The 22,953-nt window shown below is 36.2% G+C and overlaps 1 protein-coding gene across 5 annotated transcripts in view; it reads right to left on the reverse strand.

Moving 5' to 3' along the window:
- Positions 1-355: 355 nt before the first annotated feature.
- The window catches only part of ROBO1 (roundabout guidance receptor 1), a 701,438-nt gene continuing 678,840 nt past the window's right edge, over positions 356-22,953 (reverse strand). For 4 of the 5 annotated variants that reach the window (XM_040566469.1, XM_040566441.1, XM_040566460.1 and 1 more), the window contains 8 exons: positions 22,154-22,261; positions 19,442-19,586; positions 18,863-19,111; positions 14,846-15,258; positions 12,582-12,734; positions 3,899-4,206; positions 2,431-2,629; positions 356-2,047 (listed from right to left, as the gene is read on the reverse strand). In XM_040566469.1, the coding sequence (XP_040422403.1) occupies positions 14,967-15,258; positions 18,863-19,111; positions 19,442-19,586; positions 22,154-22,261 (794 nt within the window). In that variant the 3' untranslated portion in view covers positions 356-2,047; positions 2,431-2,629; positions 3,899-4,206; positions 12,582-12,734; positions 14,846-14,966. The remainder of the gene's footprint in view (positions 2,048-2,430; positions 2,630-3,898; positions 4,207-12,581; positions 12,735-14,845; positions 15,259-18,862; positions 19,112-19,441; positions 19,587-22,153; positions 22,262-22,953) is intronic. The other variant, XM_040566451.1, reaches the window with a different exon arrangement.

A 22,953-nucleotide genomic window follows, 5' to 3' on the forward strand; every position in this document is an offset into this window, starting at 1 on the left:
ATAATGTTGTTCTCTTTACGTACTTGGATCTTATTTCATTTGTAACAACTGTATCTCACCCCTGAGGTGAATGCTTTTGTTGGTACAGATTTCTTCATCAGCTCCTGGAAACTGGCAGGCTAAGAGATGTTTTAGTTATCACAGTTCATAAAGCACCCAGGAATCAGATTTTGAAGGTAATCAATCATAATTATGCAAAATCTTAGGCTGTATCCAGCTCTCTCATTTTGCTTATGCTACTACGTCTCAATGATTTCAGTGGAATAGATTCTGATTCATGTTAATAGAAAAAAAGGTCAGAAGTGGCCTTAAAATTAAGTTTCAGGGAACACAAGAAACTACGCAAGATATTGTATTTGAGAACATTTTTAATAAATAATGTGACAAAAATTACTTTTCTGATTATTGGATCCTCAGTATGCAAAATTATGGCTAAAATATGAGGTTTCTTACATGAACATAATGAAAACATTAATCACGTGGATTGTTCCTTTAGTACTGCACATCCTTTCTATGTAACCTTTCTTTAAAAATTAGCTAAATGAAAAATTTCAGTTCTTGGTAAACACCAAAACACTTTTTTTTTTTTTTTTTTTTCCATTGGGGCTAGTCCTGATAGCTGTCAATAAACAAACACACATTTTTCCATTAGCACCAATGACAAAGAAATTTTATAATTACAAAAAAGATCATAAAATCTACAGACAGAGGACATCATTTGGCAAATTCAATGCAACTAATGCCTCTATTTCAGCTTTAATGATAATCCAATGTTGAGAGGCCACAACAAAATTGAGAATTTTTCTGTAAGTCCAGGAAAAGTGAGAAGTGTTCTGATTATGGCCCACATTTAGGTTTGTTACTTTACCGTCTGTTATCATTCAAATATTCCCAATACAAACATAAAGCATTAACAAAAAGATGAAAAATATCCCAAACAATTGCTTAACATTTTCAATAAGAAAAAAAAAAAAAAGGTTAATAGTTACAATGGTTTACAAACAAAGTTTAGTGATTGTGCTTTTAAAACCAAAAAAAAAAACGATAAGCAGTGCATTACAAAAAAAAAAAAAAAAAAACAATCGCCAAGATCAAACAAAACTTGTTTAAGTTGCACTTCTTTAAGATGAATTGACACAAGTAGAGGTCTGAGATTTGGGCCAGTAACAGTTAATGACATTATCCAATCTTTATTAAAAATGTCCACTGATTTTCTTGCTTATTTTCATAAGCGTTGTTGAGGCTGAGAATTAGAAAAAGTTTCAGATAAACTTGCTCATGCCATAATTAGACAAACAGCATTCACATGGCTTACCTCCTGCCCATCTCAATGGACATTTTTAATAAGAATGTACTTAATAATGAAAATGGAAAGACAAATTAAAGTACCACAGGGGCTTTAAATGAGTACGTATTTACAATAAGAGCCACCTCATCCCAAATTGATTTCACTTGTATTTGTAAAACTGTATCTGCTGCAAAAAGTTAGCAGGAGACTAGCAAAAAACAAGATACACAGTCTTTATTGAAATTGCAGGATGCCATTTGCGCTAACTGCAGACTACAGTAAAATCCCTAGAATAAAAGAATGCTCTGCATGATGGTATCTTTGTGGAACTTTTAACCAATGCTGTATTACTTGTAATACTATTGATTGGCTCACTGGTGTACCAGCAGTGTACTAAGCACGGACTCTCAGGGAGAGATCCAGGGATCCCAGGCTTCTGCTCAAATCCTGAAGAAGCAGCTGGCCTAAGTACCATGAAGAGCAGCTTACCTGCCTTCTTAGGCAGCAAAGGTGATGCACTTAGCATTAGGGAATAGGCAACAGCCATTCCTAATATGGAGGGTTTACAAAGAAAGAGTAAAATAAAAACTAGCATTCTGATGGCATGAAGAAAAATGAAAAATTGTACACACTGATTGCACTGAACATTATTTCTGGCATCAAACATCATCAGACTTGAGGCATCTTAAGTGATTTTTTTTCTGATTAGATTTTAAAAGCCTGTTACAGTACATGTTGTTGTCTTCAGCTTTCTGTTTCCTGTATTAAAAATAAAAAAAGGAAAAAAAGAAACCAATGACTATAGGTTAGATTCTATTATTTAAAGTTTTTTCCACGTTTATTAGAGATTTACCTTAAACGATAATTACTATTTCTAATCATGTGCATCATTATGACTGCATGTTGCACACCCCTTCTACAATCAGGATTTAAATTGAATGAATATCATGAAGCAGAAAAAAATAGTATCTTATAAAACCTAGAACTAGAAACATTCAAAAAATGTGAAAGGCATGTCAAGGTATTCACAGATGTTTTATTTTCACTATTGGAAGGATCTGGATAATGTAAAGTGCCTTCTTGGCATCTAAGAACAGAAAATAACCTTATTTATTTATGGTCAATAGTACAATTGCATTTACCTCCATCTGTCGTCATCTTCTTCTCCTTGTTCATATGCTCCTAGTACTTGCATTTCTGCAACATTCCTTCGGGCTATATTTGCTTGATCTGCCCTCTGTCTACCTCCCGATCCTCTTGAAGACATAGAGCTGGAGGAGCTAGGATCTCTAGGATTATTTGATGTTGGAAATGTTGGTCTAGAATATGGCAGGATGTCCTCTGTATAATAAAATATATGTACTGTTATGTTTACAAACTCAGAGATACTATGATCCTAAAATTTCAACATACAGTTGATTTATTTTACTTTTTATGATCCTCAGTAGGTTTAAAGTGATGCCTGACAGGAATATGAAATACACTGTTTCCATAACAGCATTATAGAAGCTTCTTGAGGAAATTTATAATATTCATATGGTAACATTCACCACAGAAAAAACAATTCAAGATTAATGCCCACTCCATTTCAATTTATGATCCCTGGTCTGTGCTGTATAAGAAAATGAAGAAAAAAAAAAAAACAACTTGCATTGTCTTTTCAACATGACCAAGTAAGAGAAATGACAATACAGCATGATATTCACTAGAACAAGGACTTCACTGCATCTGAATATTACAGCTTGTATTTCTCAAGCTGGATTTGAAACAAAATTAGCAGGACGGATCTCAGTGCCATCCTCAAATGCAACCTTCTAATACCTTTTCTCTATAGTAATTCACTGTAATCAATAACAATCTCTCACTAGTGTACCCTTTAATGAATTTACTACCCAATCACACCAATACTGACCCTGCACACTTTCTGGAAGAAAGGACCAGTGTGTTTGTATGAATTTCTGCTGAAAGTCTTAGTGATCACTTGGCAAATTCCAATAATCACGTTCCATTCCCTAGTAATCTTAACAACTTCCATAAAAATAGGATTACATTGATCAGGTCTGATACATATAATGCCACGTCAGTTACCGTTTATATCTAATGTGTCACTACTGTGACATTCTTATTTTTAAACATGATGAGGTATAATTCTGGGAACTTTTCTCCTTTACAGACATTAGATGAAAACAGGCCAGGTGCCAATTCTTTGGTAGAAATATTTGCCTTGCAGATCAGCTATCTGACTTCACCCAGTTCCCTTTTAAATTAGATTGTAGTTAGATATAACTAGATTCTTAATCCATGCTAGGATTCAGAATTCAGGCAAGGACATTGGTCTTTATGAGTCATAAGGAATATTTCTTTTGGGGCTTCTTTGGTGTTATCTTCAATATACAAGGATGTATATGGAGTGTAGGTAGAAAATCTATGTTTTTCATATGTTTGCATTTTATGTGATCTGTATTAGTACTGTATATCGAGAGATAAATGTTGACAATTCTGCAGATCTAATTTTATTCACACTGGTACTGTGTGAGACCTAGGAAGAATTAGCCTCTTCCCTATGATCACACACAGTACTTCATTAAATCCAAACACATGCAAAATAACCTTGAAGAAGATGAGTTTTTGCTGGTGTGCCTTCTCGTTTTGGTGTTTTATTTCCTCGCAGTTTCCATCACTTTGCTGTTCCTGTGATTCTCTCCCGCTCTCCTGAATTTGTCCGCACATCTGAATGCTGTCTCCCATCCACCCCCGTCCCTCCCCCTGTAGCTTGCTCCTTTCCTTTCTGCAGACCGGTCTGTCCTCGGTTCTACAGAAGCCAGTTTTGGCAACATGACAGGCCGCACCTCAGCTGTGATTTGGACTGAGGGTTGGTGATTTCTAGCTGGAGGTGGCACAGGAGGTGGGTGGCAAGTCTACAAAGTTAGAACAAGAATAATAAATTAAAATGACATCACACATTATTAAAATTAGAATACTATTTAAACTTCTGCTGAAGAAACAGCTCTCTATTTATTTTTTAGCCCTCCCCTGCCCTTCTCTCTCCACCCTAAGAATATTATGTTACTGTTACACTGCTGACAGGTATTTTCCAGACCCCAAGCTTTAATAATGCAAAATAAAGACCTCTCAATGTCTTTTGAATCACAGTATTTGCTTAAAAATCATTACAAAAAAAGCTGTAATAATCTTTAGGCACTTGAGTATCAGCACGTCAGTTATTATCTTTGCTGGTATTTACCATTTTGCTAAATCCAACCAACACCACACCAGTTTTCATTACAGTTATTCAAGATGTTCAATGTACTGAGTGTTAAAACAAGTTGTCTGGGGATTAAGAGTGTACAGACATGCTGCTGATACACATAGGGATGAACTGTATTAATTATTGCATTCATCTATTGCTTTTGTCTATTTTCAAGATGATAGATTAATTTAAAATATAGTTCTTGATATCTGAGTGTATGTCATGAGATTAAAAAAACATTCAATCAAAGAAGTAATAAGTTCTCAGCAAGAATAGAAGAAAGTAAGGATACAAGAACTTTTCAATTTGCCCCTTAAATTAGTACAGTACACATTTCACTTAGTTACATTTTTCTATTCCTGTAGTAAGACTTAGAACTAGAATGTGTAAACTGTTCATCTGGATATAATAGTGCTCTGTGGAATACAAAATGTGAAGAAAAAAGATGTAAAAGTCAAACAGGGACACGACAATATAAAAGTCATTCACAACAAAGCTATAGGAACAAATTACACGCATATAAGAGAAAAAAAGGTTAAAAATAGGGAGATGGAAAAGATGTTGCTGAGGTTAATACTCTCAAATGAGGCTGCTAAGAAAAATGAACAACTCTGTTAATTAGAAATTATTACTTCAGCATTTTGTAATAGCAAGCATTCATTCTTTCCACTTCCACAAAAACCTTGGAGCAGCTGTGGTTTTTAAACAGCATCACTACATATAAGCTAATTCACAGTCAAGAGAGCATCTCAACTGAAAACTAACTAAATTGGCCCAAGAATAATTGCAGTACTCCTGCACAAGAAAAAAAAAATAAAATAAAAAGGAATCTAACATATTTGTATAAACTGGGATATGGCAGACGGCAGAAATTTCCAAGAGGTTTTCCAGGGACACAGCACAAATGACTTGATCTAGCCACGCTGAAAGATGTAGCAATGCAGAACTCAATACTGTATGCAACATTAGTAGGCACCATCCTCCACATTAAACTGGTGACATTAATTGGAATTGCCCTTGACCTGTTTAAGTAAGACTGGTAATTTTATCAGCTATCAACTGGACTGACTGAGATGGTGAGGAAGAAAGATGTCATGGAGTACATTCCCTAAGTTTGGGCATACTTCAGGCAAATGAGATCTGTAATATCATTCTTGTTGCATTAACTCCACTGTCTTGGTAAAACCAAACCAACAAACAAACAAAAAAAACCTCTGCTTGTTTTAATATTTGACTTGAATAAGGGGCCAAATCCATTTTACAAGAATCTTAGAATCATAGAATCACAAAGGTTGGAAAAAGACCTCCAAGATCATCTGGTCCAACCATCACCCTACCACCAATATCACCTACTAAACCATGTCCTAAGTGCCAGGTCCAACCCTTCCTCAAACACCCCCAGGGACGGTGACACCACCACTTCCTGGGCAATCCGTTCCAGTGCCTGACTACCCTTTCTGAGAATGTCTCCTAATTTCCAACCTAAACCTCCCCTGGCGCAACTTGAGGCCATTCCCTCTAGTCCTATCACTAGTTATCTGTGACAAGAGGCTGAACCCAGCTCCTCACACCTTCCTTTCAGGTAGTTGTAGAGTGCAATGAGACTCCAGACTAAACAACCCCAGTTCCCTCAGCTGCTCCTCACAGGACTTGTGTTCCAGGCCCTTCACCAGATTTGTATCCCTTCTCTGGCAATGCTCCAGGGCCTTGATGTCCTCCTTGTACAGAGGCCCAAAGCTGAACACAGTACTCAAGGTGTGGTGTCACCAGAGCAGAGTACAGGGGGACGATCACCTCCCTGGCCCTGCTGGCTACACTATTCCTGATACAAGCTGTTGGCCTTCATTGGCCATCTTCTTTCCTTCTGTTCCTTTTACCTATGTAAAAGTTGGACAACTACCTATATATTCTTTGCAAATTCCACAGGGTAGCTTGTTTATCAAACGTTGGCTGTTTGCGGAACATCAGTTTTAAAGAGCAGCTAAAGGTGAATGTTTGAATACTGACACATACTTCGAAGAATATACTTAACACTCAACATTTGCAGAGGGCATTAAGAAAAAGCACTGTCATTTCCAAAACTTGAAAAGACATAACGTAAATTAGGTGGGAGCCTGCATATACTAAGTGGATGAATCAAAATAATTTTATTTAAGTAGTGGAAATTATTAAGACTACAAAGTAAGAACAAAGGCAGATCTGTGGGCAATGGATTGGATTTATTCATCTGAGGAAACTGTAAATATAAAATGGAGAGGCAACATCTCGTTCAGTAAAACATGAACAACAGATTTTGGCAAAAAAAAAGAAGTACAGAATCAGTTAAGATGCATTCCTTTGTCATCCACAAGTCTTTAAATGTTGTCTATGGCGATGTCCTCAGTCTAATACACAACTTTAGCAATGAAACTCTATAACTCCAGACATCAGGGTAGCACTCAGACCTCCTCCATTATGCATCTAAAAGTGCCTTGTGAGCTCCAGCCACAGAAGAGCAAACCAAAGCATCCTCACTGCACTGCCCAGCCCAGCAGATGCTGATATTCACTATGTGCCTCCAAGTTTGGACATTTGGATCAAAAGCCTCCATAGCCACGTGAGCTTAAGCATCAATACCTACTCCAAAAAATGTTGGTCTTAAGAAGTATATATACCAACACAATTCAACATCTAGGATTGTGGGAATCCTGTCCAGGACCTCAGTATAGGGCGTGATACATTCCATGAGAGCCCTGTGCGCCAGACCGTATCAGGTCCAACCCAACGCATATCAAGCACAGTAATTGTTCTTCAAAAACAAAGCTGGAGATGGTGATGACCATCTTTTAGCAATTATAGAACTTGCTCAAGATTTTTTAAAAAAAGAGTAATGACAACCGCTGACTTAGCCCGAGGAGATTCAAACTATGTTTTCCTTTCTCAGCAAAACATCTTCCTTACAACATGCCTTCTCTCAGAACAGGACACACTCCACACAGGTGGAGGAAGATATTCGAATTCTGAATCTGTAACTCAGAACCGTAGGGTTCTGGAATGACAGAAGTTCATGCAACATCTTGTATCTTACATTCCCTATCGGCTGTCTTTATTAGTTATTGGAGCACTGAATTGCCTTTCTGTTGAGCCTACTGATATAAAGGGAGTTTATATCTTAAACTTAATCATAGGTACTTAACATCAGCTTTTTCAGTCACTTTTGGAGCTAGTCTCCAACAGCTCTGGCATGTCAATGCACTGGCTGAGTACCAAAGGCAAGGAACCAGCATCTTTCCTGTAGCCTATAAAATATAACCTGGAAATACTGTATTCAAGAATCCTATCCAGCTACACAGGACAGTGAACAAAGTGATGTTAAGTCTTGACTGTAGAAAGGAAAGATGCATTGATATAAAAAGTTTCATAAAATAGCAGTGACTCTATGGTACAGTAATAACTACAGAAAAGTGATATTCTCTTTTGAGAACATTTTTGCAACCTGCAGGGAAACTATAAAAATCTTCATTAAACAGAGTACTCCTTACTGAGAAGGATTCTGAGGAAAAAAAAATCTGAGGTCAACACTATTACACCTCTGTGGAATTTATTTTAACAGCTCAGATCACAGAGAAAATCCAGATTCAATCTGCCTCCTCTAGTTCAAACTGGCACACTTCTTATTGAAAGAAAAACGGAAGCTTCCATTGTAAGGAATAAAAAATAAATCACAGAGCAATGCCAAACCAATATAAAGAACTCAGAAGTATTTGGTAAAGGTCAGCCGTGCTCACATGTTTCATTCATGTCTCTTTATTATTGTTGTATTGCTTCCCACTTGGAAAACAAAAAACAAACAAACAAAAAAAACAACCCACAAATAAAACAAAACCAAAAATTAATGGATGCCATTTTATAGCATGCATGCTCTACCGGGGAAACCCTCCATATATGTCTTTTGAAAGGACTGATGACTATTTTCAAGAAGATTCTAAATGAGAACAAACACAGAAATCATGGGAGAAGCAGAACATCACTGGGGAAAAATAACCTACTAAGCTACTTTTGCACTGAAGTGGAGAAACTACAAATAAGCACAAAAAGATGAATTGTAAGTAATGACAAATGAAGGAAGTAATGACAAATGAAGGAAGCAGGCCTTATTAGACTACTTTTTTTTTTTTTTTTTTTTAAGTGCCATCAAGCTGTAGATTCCTACAGTCATATTCTGAAGAAAATGGCAGTGTTATATAGATTTGATGTAATACTTGAGAAGATAGAGTACTGCATAATTATGCAGGCATGCAAAACTCAAGATTTTTCTTGACTTAGTGAAGCTTTCAGATAATTTAAGATTCTTAGATATGTAGTAACTTCAGCTAATATTATTCATTTACTGAAGTTCTTTTCAGCTCTCTCTTTTCAAAAGAAACTGGCCCAAACTATACGCAATATGGTGAAACTAAATGCACAGCAAAACCCAGTATGACGTACAAAAGTAGTAGGCTGATATTATTATTATTCTTTTTATTGCCAGTATGTATATTTACATGACATTTTTATCAAACCAATTTTCAGTCCACAAAACCTCCCTCAGTAACATAATCTGCAAACATCTGAATCAGAGAGACTACTAAGAGACCAGATATACAAAAAAAAAAAAATTACTATTCCATAAGAAGCTAGTTCTTCATAGAGATAAGAAATGCCTTCCTGCTTATTTTTTACCCTGCTGAAATTTGTGGGAGTAGATTTTTTGTACTGCACAGGCAGAGGAAGGCATTGGTACATATGATGTTGGCATGCATAGTGGCTTACATTTCAAAGTTGCAATTCAGGTAAACATCTGGCAAACATTAAATTGCCTTTTTTAAGAAATTCAGCTGCCCTAATGTCATGTCATTGATAGCACAAATACCTCAGTTGCAGACTTGAACAGTTAATTGTGAAAACTTTAGTATTTTTCCTTGACACCTAGAGACTTAAAACAGAATCAGGACTTAAAGTCTCACGTGAACAGTGTCAGTGGTGTAATGTCTATTGAAAGATCTACTGAATCTAAGCAACGACAAAGGACTTTTATCCTTTTTTTTTTTTTTTAATCTGCATTTATCTACAATTCTGAGGATTGTAATTACTGATGAATAAATTCAAGACAGTTCATAGAGATTTTCAAATACATTATTTTTAAAAAAGACAAAAAAATATTATTTTAAAATTTGTATTAAATCTAACATATAAGTAGGTGAGATGAGGTTGACAAGATGCATACACCTGCTGGTTCTCGTAATATACCCTTAGTAGTTAATTCTCTAAAAGGCTAGATGAAGAGCAATTAAAAATTCAACATTTTAATCCTTACCACCTACTGAGCAAAGATTTTTAGCAACAAATATAGAGAACATTTTACTGCCTGGATGACTGTCAAAGAACAAAACAACCAAGTTAAAATCCCATCCCACATAGAGTAGAAACTAATTTGAACTAATGCTACCAGAGAATACAAAATTGCTAATAAAGTGCAGGATAGATCAAAGAGCACTCCTTTATTTTATTTTTAAAAAGGGGGTTAGAAGTAGACCTTGTACTGCTACATTAGTAATAAACACACTTTCAGAAATGCCTGTCCCTTTCCTAAATCTTGCTGTATCAAGACAAGAAATACAGAATTTTATAGGATGTACGTAGATTGCTGCTGACAATATTCTTAGCATTTCAACTGTTCATGCAAAGACTTGATTTATTTATACATCCTTTTGTCAACTAACTACAAATTCTTTCTAACACAGGTATTTCATGAAACTGATAGCAAATACTAATTTAGGCAGTCTGGAAATAATAGAAAATTATTTTGTATGTGAAAGTAAATTACATTTTAAAGGCCAAGTAAGTAACAATTTAATGCATTCTTCTCTTTTTACTATTTATTTAATGACTCTAGCCACCAATAAACGCTCAAATGTAGAATACGGCTTTCCTCCACTACAAACATGTATGCTCACCCACTGAGGAAAAAAAAAAAAAAAAATCTTTTTTCTATCAGGCACTCCTTTGTAAGAAAGATAAGTAACATTGTGACATCAAGCCAATAGAGAAAACCTAAGTAGATCTAGGAGAAAGGTCAATTGTGCTCAAATGTTTCACTCACATCTCCATATCACTTTTCTCCACTTAAGGAAAACAATTAGTAGATGTTATTTTACAGCTAATTCTAAAGGGACAGTATGCTAGCTGTGGTTATTAAAGTGAATGGTTATAATCTTTAGTAAGGTTCCAAATATGCTTATGTAAATTGATTGAGGCAATAAATAAATAAATAAATAAAAATAAAACAAACAAACAAGATCTTCAACCTTTGAACTGGGCTTTATTAGTTCTGCAGAAATTAAAGCCATAATTTGCCATTCTCTGAATGACCACACTGTATTGCACATAAACCGGTTAGCAGAAATTCTCATCTAATTAGAAAATATGCTGAAGTAAGCACTCGCTATGCAACACAAAACAAATATTGATCACAATTGTCAAATCTGTTGCAATACCTAACCACAATGTTCTATGATTTAACTTTGTGTAATTACTTTCACAAAAACCTGTCATCAAATATAGCTCCTCCTCTTATTTATTCCTGTGTTAGAAGAAAATGTCCACATAAAGCTCCTGTTCAGATTTTATTTCTGATGCGTTGTGTTGATATAAAGGTTTGAAGCTCAGCCAATTATTCAGTTAAGAGCATTCTCTTCTAGATAGTGAAAGTGGATAAAATGTCCATAAAATCTTGCAAAAATGCCATTACAAGGGTATCATAAATGTAACATTTCTGGGACAGTTTTGGGATTTACACCTTGTGTTGTTCTTTCACAGGAGCAAACATGCACACAACCACTGTAATAACCTCTTGAAATCAGATAATATTCCAACAGCTCAGTCTCACTGACAGAAGGGGCCTGGGTATAAGCCAAGAGGCCCAGGTGCACTGTGTCATGCCAGTATTTAATGCAGTCTAATATCAGATAGATGCTAGTGAGAGAAAATACTCAGAATAAAGTACAGATAATAGCACGGACAACCACTCATTGCTAAATTACTTCTGCTCATCGTGCTGTGAGCTTTGTATTAAATTTTTTTGTCAAGTGGCAGGAATCATACAGAGAAGTGGCTTGAAACTCCCTTCTAGTAACCCTGGATAAAGATCTATAATATTAGGCTTTCATATGATAATGGCAAATGATGCCCCTCTTTGAAAATTTCAGCCTGGTAATGAAAGTCCTAATCAGATTGTTGTTGCTGAGAACCAGGAGGTGGGGAATGATGCCTTTCTTTCCCCTCCCCCCATTAGCAAATTTAGCAAACTTGACAAGATGGGTTAAGTCTTTGAGAATTTATCTTACATGAATTTCCAACAAAGCCCTTGGGTTGTTTTATAAAACTGGAAGGTAGTGGTTTAATAAAAGCTGCACACCTGAGGCATTTCATTAAAGGCTCTCTCTAGACAACATCACAATGTTTGCATTATCCTTCTGTGGTCCCAGAGAATACAAGCGCTACCTTTTCAGCAAGAGTTGATTTGTGTGTGAAGACATGAGAGAAGATGATTAGATTTTGCTTCTACTCACAGAGTAACTGCTTGCAAGAATGCTGTGGTCAGGATTAAAATTCATCGATCTGTGTTGTCCACCATTGCATGGTAAATTGTTTCTCAGAGGAAAAAAATAAGTTCTGAAGGTCTTAATATTTAGTCATGGGAATGACAATTTTAATCCTAACCACACTTATTCTCAACGACTGTACTATTTATGCTATCTGGGCTCTTAAATAATGACAGTAATTAGCCGATTAGGACACTACAGAAAACAGGTGCAAGGCTGTGTGGAGTGGAATCATCAATGTACAGTATTAAGGAACTATGGCATTTAAAATGATTAATCCGTTCAGTGGTGTTTAGCAACAGGAAACACAAATCACTGAATTCTGAAACATAATGTTATATCTGTGGAAAAATTTCATACACACACAGAATGCATATTTAGAAAGGTTCACTGATGTTTTCACCTGTTTCGGTGGACTCACCATCTGTGTAGACTTCTCTGCGCAGATGTCCTGGCTGGTGCTTTTGCTTTTTGGCAGGTCGGACCTTCTGTATTACAACAGCACTCATGTTGCTGTCAGTAGACACAGGGCTGGTTGGTCTAGGACAGTGTGATGCATGAAAATGTCTACGGCCTGAAAATTGTTACAGAACAAACAGCTAGTTTTTCTCATGCAAAATAAGACATTTAATGTTTGCTTTTTATCACAAGAACTATATAGCTATATGGCACTTGAAATCTAGTAGAACACTGTTAGTACTGTCATCCTTACTGTAATCAGTTTTTGAGTGAGACATAACTAAACAGAAACATTTGCTATCCTGTTAACAGACAGGCTGGCTTAGTTTCACAGAAATTATCCAACTGGTTTGTAGTGGTAGCTCTTGCTCCAGGAGTCTGAGATCCATACACAGACAGGCTTCCAGCCCAGCAGGCTTCTATAAGCAACAAAATGTTTCACTCTCAGAATGGGTTTCACCTCTCCTGGCTTGGAAACTACAAGTTATTGAGTCTCTAGCAGGCCTTAGCTACGAATGCCCCCAGCACTGCTTGAGTGAGAGTTACTAAGAATGCATCAGGGATATATGACTATCATTTTATCACAGTTTATTTGCAGTTAAGAAGTGTCACATTTGTAGGATGTGCAGTCAGGTACAGATAATATCAATGCATAAAAGTCACTGTATAGCATGAACTTGACTGTTTAAAAGACCTTTTCTAAATATATGAATGTACACACACACATATATTTAATGAATGTATATTAGAAAATGGATGAAATCCTGGCCGCCATGGGTAAATGAGTGGAGTTTTGCCACCTACGTTCAATTGGCCAGGATTTCATTCCAAATGACTAAATTACCTCCCCTCTCACTCCTCAGGATGAACAGCTGTGGTGGAAATGAAACAAAGGACTGGTTAACTCAGCCAACAAAGAGGAATGAGAAATGAGAGAGGAATGTTGCAAATCCGTGGTGAGTCAGGCGGACTCAGTTGTGACAGCAGTCCTCCTCCTCTAGGTTTGGCAGTTAATAGATTGGCCAAAAATTATTCACAGATCTTGTCTTGAAACAAGCATTAATATACTGGGGTATTCTTGAGGTCTTAGACAAAGTAGAACAAATACTATCAGGCCTAGTCAAGTTACTGATTACCAGTATACAGCAGTATTACCAGTAATCAGGTATGTTGTAAAGCATAAAGATTCAAATATTGTATTCATATCTCCAATGGTGGATTCGGGATAAAAAAAAGAAAAGAAACGTGCATATGGCCTTGCTACATATTCATAATCTATTATCTAAACTGTAACTAATAACAGCTGTCAATTAAGAAATCATCGCAACACCAGTTCATCTCAATAATACAGCAATAAGAGCTTGAATAGCATTCTCCAAAAGATAATAATGAAATATGAAATGGAAAACAAATACTTTATTTTTTTTTCAAATGCAAAGGAAATAAGACTCTGAAGGTTTAATATTTATATGGACATTTCAATACAGAGGGATTAAATCTCTCATGAAGCGAGTCTGGGAGCCTTACACTGAGAAGAGGACAGAATTTTGTAATTTTTTTTTTCCTTAACAAAAACAATCCTTGTTAGAAAAGAACTGACTGGAAACTTTTCTAAAAGAGTAAGGGAACACATAGTTAAAATGAAAGTGTCAAATTTTTGAAACTATCAGTAATGTTTTTTTCCACAATTCATTGTCACAGGAAATATTTGAATCTAAAATGTGGCAGTAATTAAAAAAAAAAAAAAAACAGTCATGAAGGCAGTGAGCTTGGAGAAAAAAATATCATAACAAAATTTCTCATATTTATCCTTATCACTATCTCCGACTAAGTAGTTTTATATAAAACAATGGTTTCCAAACTTTGCTCCACAGCTTTGTAAGTCATGCACAGCTAGGCAAGACTGTGCTAGGCTCATTCAATTCTGGCTGGAAATCCACAAGCAGTGTTGAGGTTTGGCAACAATCAATGAAACCAAAAAAATTAGGAACTACTTATGTAGAACAATACAGAGCAGCAATTTATTTGAACTGTTTCAACAGAATTCCTATTCTGCCTCTTCCACCAGTCCACCAGTGCGGAATTGACACCCCCCCCCCCCCCCCCCCCCCCCGAATTTCTAAAAGTGGCAAGAACAAAAGGAATTCAGGAAGTGGTTGTGGATAAATACATGTGATAATGGCCCTATTTTTTTCCCTTCTCATATCAAATACAGGAAAGACTCACCTCCTGCAGCATCCTGCATTTGACGTCTGGCTACTTTCAGGCCAGCGTATTCTGCACGCTGCTGCAACAGCCTGTGCAAAAATCTGCATCAGTAAAAAATGATCCATCTGAAGAGCTAACGCTAGACCGGACCCACTTGAGATGTTATCTTCTCAGAAGCTGAACCCCAGCCATTGATCATGGACCCTGTTACAGAGCTCTCCAAATCCCCAACACTTGAGGCAGGTGTCTGCTCAAGGCCACGCAAAAGGAGTCTCCTGTTCTGCATCTTGGCAACCTCTATATCTGCCTCATCCTCTTCCTCTTCTGGTGCATCAGTATCCATATCAGAGACCAAGGGCCCTGAGATATATCCGTAGGTATGTGGTGGAGAGATGGGCCTTGGAGGGGGTGGAGGACTCACAGGCTGACGTCTGCATAAAAATACAAGGGTAAGAAGAATTAAAGTAACATAAGTGGAATGTGACATAAAGGAAAAATAGAATGAATTGATGAAAATATGCAGCACTGATTTTAATGGAAATCAGCTTATGTTGCATAAAGTTCCTCCTGTTTCCTAACGTACCTCATGTACAGCTAGGGAAGAGGTGGTTACATGACTTTTTGAAAAAAAAAAAAAATTGCACCCTTGAGAGTCTGAGGAAAAGATTTGTCTGTAGAAGCTCTAGAAGCTTGAAACTATCAATCTCAACAGATACCTCTATCCAGTCAGATTGCTCAATAAACATCATATTCCTTCCACCCATCCCAATGATTCAAGAAGATTTTTAAATTGGTATAGGTGGTAATATAAAAAAAGAATTATCTACTGCAATGTTAGGTTTTAAGATACCAAATCACATGTAGATGTATTGGTTAATTTATTTTGAGCTGAAATCATCAGTAATGATGTATCCAACTTAAAGAGGCAATGTATTAGATATCATTACATCAACATTCAGTTTATTTAAAACTTCTCTCTGAAGTCCCAGGTATTACTACTGTCAATAATTTATCTTTACAGGGCCACAGGCATGATCTTTAATTGCCCTTTGTCTCGAAGGAAGAAATACTTTCTGCACCAATAGATGGAATGTTGGTCTTGTTTACCAGGAAATTCTATTTCAGTCTGCTTTGCAGAATTTCCAAAGTAATTTCCTTTCTCAAAATTCTCCCTTATTATCTCATTGACAGAATGCCGACTTTAAATCTTTTCTTTTTGGCAGGGTGACTTTTTTTCTTTTAATAAATGGAATAATTACTAATTTTGAAAAGAAAATTTAGCAAGGTAAAACCTAATACTTTGTTGCATGAGCAAGCTGGAACCTCCCTGGACTGAATCATCTAGCCACTGTTTGCATTTGCTATATGAAGCACTGAATGGAATGAAGACAAGGTCAGTTAGCAATATATACCAATAATCATTTCACAAAGTAAAAATAGGACAGAAAGCCATTGCTACACGGAAAGCTCTAACTGCCTTTGACTAGAGACCTTGCCCAATAAAGTTTTACTGCCTCAGTTTAATGCTCTTGTAACAACTGTCCTTGTAACTATTAGCCAGTCTTCCTGTTCTCTAGGTTTTGGTATTATGAGACAGGCAACTGATTACAAAATATGACAGGATTCTTGAAAATATAGCTTGTGCCAACCTTTAAGAATAGATTAATACAGAGCAGCTGTTCATGAGCATATAGAATTAACAATACTTGGTTCACTTTATCTGATGCAGTGGTTCTTGCTTTAATAGTGACATCATGTCCTATCCCAACTCTGACATTGACATCTTCTGCTATCTCACTAAGTCTTCAGGTTTTCTTCTACTTGACCATTTTTCCAAAGCATGAATTTCAGTTTGCTATATATTTTGCAAGCCAAGCAGACAGAGGAAATATTACAGTACACAATCACCATCACCATCAGAATCATATTCCAGAAGCCTGGTTCTTATAAGAAATTGAGATAATATTCAGCAGGAGCACAAAGTAAAGCTAATAAAAAGTATGGAAAATGGTATTTTAAGCATTATTTTGACTACAAAACCACCATTTATCAATAAATAAATATATAAATAAATACAGTACAACACATAGAGGTAACACTCAGTGCATTCTTAACTGGAAAGCATTGTCACACCATATTCAAAACAGAAACCTCCTTCCAGAATGGGCGACAGCTGTTGAGAACAGTACATCCAACTCCTATGTAGCAATGCCATGGGTCATATCAACACCATTAAATGGAAAGACTTGCCAATTAAGTAGATAGAATTACGTGCATTTTTTTTTTTTTTTAACTGATGAGGTGGATATAGCAAAGAGAAAAGAAAGAACAGTTGGAAAGTAAGAAAGATAAGAAAGCCAAATTTACTCACTAACAATTCTAAGACTTTCAGAAAAAAAAAAAAAGACTTAACCATTGTAGGTAAAAACAAAATAAAGACAAATTTTATTTATTTCCATCCACTCAATGATAAGTTACATGCCCTAGGAGCTTAAACTGCAACATCCTCCCCAATAAAACTTGACCTTTTTCCACTACTTTTGATGATATTTATTGTGACTAGACTTCAGTCACTGTGGTGAGGGAACTTTCGGCTTTCTAGGCAATTGCTAGCTGGTTATGCATGTTTGCATACATATGCTTCAATGCCTACTCCGTTCTGTAGGTCAGTATGTCTTGGTTTCCAGAACATGGTATCTGAAGTTCTGGAAGGTCACTCACTTAGCATTTTACTTTCCCATTAGTAGACAGCTAGTTTAACTTCTAAATAACCCTGAAAACAGATGTTCTTAAAATGAACACTTGTGTGCCCTTACATATTAGGGTCAGTGAAAATTACAGAAAAATATTACTACCCACTAATAAAAAGAGTGATTGCAAAGACTCAGGAAGATGGAGGAAGAAATAGAGACACACAGTACAAGAAGTGCTACCATAAAGACTAAAGCAAAGCAAAACAAAACATAACATGACAAAGCAGACCAAGTAGAAGTAAGCAGTAAAAGTAAAAGCAGTTATAAACCCTTTATAAGAAAGGTTAATAACTACTACTTACTTAAAAAAGACAAACAAAAATGAACCAACTTTTCGAAAAAACATTCTGGAAAATGCATCTGCAAATGTCCCGTAAGCTAGTAAATCAAAAGTTATAGAAAAGTTCTTCTGCTCAGGAAGGTCAAATTTATTTCATCACAATAAGCCTTCAGTTTTCTAAAAACAGAAAATATGACTGCAATATTACAGGTAAGTTGGTTGTAGTTATGATAATAAACAATGTGTGCAAACCACTGGATAAAATAAAAAATAAAAGGGAATATAATTTTGGATGCAAAAAAAAAAAATTATTACCAAAAAGCAAGGCAAGTAAGCATACACATAAAAAGCCTTATTCATAATTCAGTGGAACAGAAGCTGTGAGAGTATATATGCAAAATAGTTTGTATTAAAAGCAACTCTGAGAAGAAAAAAATTTCCCTGTAACAAATATCTATCTTTATTAATGTTGGTCATTCCTTTAAATTAGAGTAGGTGGAAATGTTAAGAAATTTTTTCAAGGAGTAATTTACTGAATTAGAATTTATGAGAGGAGGAAAATCTATAGGTTATATAAATTATATATTTATATATATTCGTACATATGGGTGACAAGTTAATTGCACAGTTACTGTGAAATAATGCATGCTATTTTATGGTAATAATGCAGTAAATCTATTGGAAACAATGGAACTGTAATTATATGGTAAGCTGTGTTAACGATACCACTTTAATATCCTGATGACTGTGAATTTAACTTGTGTCAGCACTGAACGTACCATAAAGTGATATACTGCATTTCTTTCCATGGTATAATAATAAAACAACTTAATTATGTATTTCTAAGGTTACAAATAGCTCTAATGTCCTGGATTGGAAGTTAAATATTAACAGAATAAATATCATGGGGAAAACCTTGACCTCACTGAATTCAAGAGGAATTTTCAGTGGGGACAGGATGACTTTTGTCACATCTCTCTCACTACATTTGCATTGACACACCTCCGGTCAGGCTGGTGTTGTATGTGTCCCAGATCCTCCTGACAGTCCTGTAACATGGGCTGGAGTTCTTCCTGGGGAGAGGGAGTGAGAGTGGCAGTTGACTGATGGCTATAGGAGACAGCGGCTGGAGAGGAAGCAGCTCCTCGAACAGGTGGAGTAGGACCTCGCTCATCTTCCTCTTCCTCTAGCTCATCCTGCTGCAGATACATCCTCGCAGGTGGGACTGGACAAGGAATTTCTTGGTCATAGCTAAAATTATTTTTTTTAAAGAAAGTAAGGACTTGTTTTTTCACTGTGTAATTAGCATATCTGATACATACATAAATAGCCCAGAAAATAAATAAAAAAAAGAAAAGAAAAAATATCATTGTTATATGTGCTCTTGAAAACAGCTTAGTAAGGATGTAATAACTAGATGTACATCACTGTCATTAAGTAGTCTCTTTAAATAGCTACTCTACTGCTAGTTGATGAGCACTAGAACTGTACTGAAGTCTCAACGCCAGCTTGTAGGGCAGATTACTGTTCAATTAACAAGCAATTAAAGTAAGAAATTGATAATGTTTTTATCTTTCTTACCTTTCATCCACTGAAAGACTGTAATCTTCACTATTGCTGTGGGGAGGTGGATGTGCTGGAGGGGGTGGAAGAAGATCTGCCCAGTTCATGCCAGCTTGCTTGGGAGCCTTTGCAGTCCGAGCACCCTTCTTGTGCCCTTGACTCCCTGTGAATTATAAACAGTACATATTTGTAATTCTTTTAAATATCTCCTCACCATTATGCTTTGAAAAACAAAATAACCATAGTGCCTTCCATATTCTCTTGAATTCTCTAGGAATTTACAGTTGTGATTTGTTGGAATAAACTGGCATTCTTCCTTTTTACACCACTTTATAATTGCAGCTTCTTTGTAGAATTACTCCCCTTTTATAAGTAGTTGAATTTTACTAGAAAATTTACCTAGAATGTAAGAAGTATACAGAACACAAAACTTGAATTGCAAATAGTCAAAATGTAATAAAAACTTAAATGAATTTTACAATCAGTGTCATTAAGAGTGAGCTTCCTACTTTACTTCTATTAATTACATTATAGATTATCATCTAAAACAAATGAGCTGTAGACATATTTTCCAAAGTGCCTTTATATTATTTAATTGCTGGAACCTAGTATACAATACGATACAGATACGATCTATTAAAGTTCTACTGTCACTGAACATATGTAATTTGTACTTGTCCACTGAAACGTTTTAGGCACAATGAAATTACTAGTTTTAGTCTAAATGGCAGGTGCAGTTGAAAATAATTGCTGGCAGAACTAAAATAACCAAAAAAAAAAGGAGAAGAAAAGATCGATGAAGTACAGCTCAAATGTTTTCAGCTACTATTACGGAGAAATTATAGCTTATAATAGAAAAATGCAGCTTTAAAAATTTGAGTAACTTTGAATGAGGACAATTATTCAGGTGGTCTTGATTTTTAACTTTGGACATGAACTGACTCTACCATTTTTCCTTTGTATACGTTTTTATCCTTTGTTACTGTTACTTCACTAACTGCAGATAAAGTACCCATATTTTTAAACATATTTTAGAATATTTTGTATTTCTCACTTCAACTGAGACAGGGTTTTATACTATCATAGTTAAGCCTAGACACATGATTAAATACGTTGCAGTGAAATTTAGGAAGCTTGTTTTTCTCATTTCTGCTGCGTCGGATTTTCCTTTCTTATATATAGTAGTTCTGCTTATTATTGTCCCACATTAGCTGACAGATATCAACGTGTTTTAGTTATGCACAATCATTTTTCTGGTATCTCAGTATGTCACACAAGACCCTAACTACCCCAAGGCGACCATCATCTGCATTCTCTTCCCTATGCACCATGATATACGCTAAGTTCAGCACAATTAATTTATTGCTCTGGTCACTGTGCTTCATTCCTGCTGGAGTCCTTGGGATAGGACTACAAATTGTTAGTGTTATGAATAGCCATAATAGGTGTCAGCATGGTGAATACCACCTTCTCAATTTTAATTTGCACAGGCAAAATCTCATACCCCTGAGATGTTTCATGCTGAATTTCAGATCTTAACGCCACTGAGCAAAGGCTCAGCACCACAGTCTCATGTTGTAGACCTGGGAACAGGCAAAAGGCTGGCTCCCACAAGAACACCCTGAACAGCTGGGAGAATGAGAAGCCGTGTTTATCTCACCCCAGCCAGTGAGAATTCAGGTCACCCACAGGCACAGCAGACTCTTTTACACATTGACACCTCTGCTGTACCTCAGTCATAATGGGTTAAGATGGAATGCAGGTTAGGATTAAGGCAGCTAGACTACCAAAGGGGACAGCAGAACAGAAAATGAAAAGGAAAGCCCTAGTCTTTAGAAGGTCAATGTAGATAAACATAGGCTAAGAATAGGACTTAAAGTAAAGCCCCAGACCAAGCCTATCCATGGTTTGATTTATCTCTGAACATCTCTCACACTTCTACCAAAAATCAAAAGCTGGAAGTTAAAAGCTTATGCTAATACAAGAAGCAATTAAACCATATTCTATGGTTCCAAAGCACAGAGTATAATTTCAGTGCCCTGGTCAGTGATTTCTAGCACAAAAAGTTAAGTCTCATTTCAAGATTGTTAGAAAGGTCTTTTAGATATTTTGCATAGGAGATGCCTATGACAAACAAAACTTAACTTGAATTATCTAGCCTACATTTGAATGATGAACAAGAGTAGCTTTGACATACAGCAATTGAAACCTGTAAAAATAGAATGTGTAAGTAAATGCTCGTTTACCCAATAAAATGCATGGGATTAGTTTAAAAAATGAAAAAAATTATTAAACCAGTTCTATTGGGTATAACTCAAATCTTCTGGTATCTTGAGCCTCTCCATGCATAAGGTTCTGTTGGGTGCATAGAGATAACAAATGGAAAAGGAGTCAGTAAAATATAAGGAAGTTAACACACAAAATCCTTGTTCCCCCCTCTCCCCCCCCTTTGGTGACAGCTGAAAAGGAATTTACGTTTCCATGACTTGTCTATCTGGAGACCATAATAATTAATTGACATTTAGATGGCACTAAGTAATCATGAGGATGTAACAGAAATACAGGCATCTATTGAGTCAGTTTTTACAGTTTTGCATCTTCGTGCTACATTATTTTCAGTGGTTCCCTCCCCTTCATCCCTTCTGTAAGTCCAGTAACTAGTGCTAAATATGGCTAGAGTGTCAAAGCACCAGAAAAACATAAGGTTTGGTAAACATTTTAGATACTCACCAGATGTGCTACTGCCTCTATCCGAGCTGTTGTAGGATCCACCTGTATTCTGGTCATATGACTGGTTGTATGGAATTGTTGGAGCAATGTTGTCATTTACCCTGTAATCTGTAAGTTTAATAGTATAGTTAATGCCACCCTTTAGAAAAAGATCTACTTTTATGTATCTGCTTTATAACACAAAGCAGACCTCCTGAAAACAGTGAGGAAAAAACAAATTGATTTTTTTAAAAGGAAAATCATCCTATAATCACATTTTATTTTTATCTCGTCTCTGCAAGTTTAAGGAAAATCACGGGAGTGGCTCCACAGCAAAAATGAAGTAAAATAAAATCCTATGCACAGGGTTGTTGCAATGCCTCCGCAACGATTAAGTCTCAGCAGATATATATGCTCTATGTGGGCATTTTGCATATGAATAGACTGTCATCTTGATTGATTTTCTATGGTCTCTGCTTAATTTACGCAAGCAGGGCAGCCAGTGGACTGTGGTAGCTACTTTTTGTATTTCAAAGGTGACAAACCCACAGAGGAGTCAGCCCTGAATTACAAGGGCTGAATGACCTGCTGGAGCAACAATGCAGCTCCCTTGATTTCGGATTACAGCAGAGGAGGTCTTCATTCGATGTCTACTGTCTCCAACAAGATTTCTGTTTACATTGGGTCATGCAAGTCCTAGCAAGGCACAGGGCCCTTTTTGCTAATGGCTGTTACAGTAATTTCCTTCTCCAATTCCAAAGCACTTGATGCATGTGTTACTTTCAAATCTATATTTGGCAACCAGATCTGTAAAACTTTTT

This window comes from Cygnus olor, chromosome 1 (assembly GCF_009769625.2).
Source record: "Cygnus olor isolate bCygOlo1 chromosome 1, bCygOlo1.pri.v2, whole genome shotgun sequence".
Taxonomy (NCBI): domain Eukaryota; kingdom Metazoa; phylum Chordata; class Aves; order Anseriformes; family Anatidae; genus Cygnus; species Cygnus olor.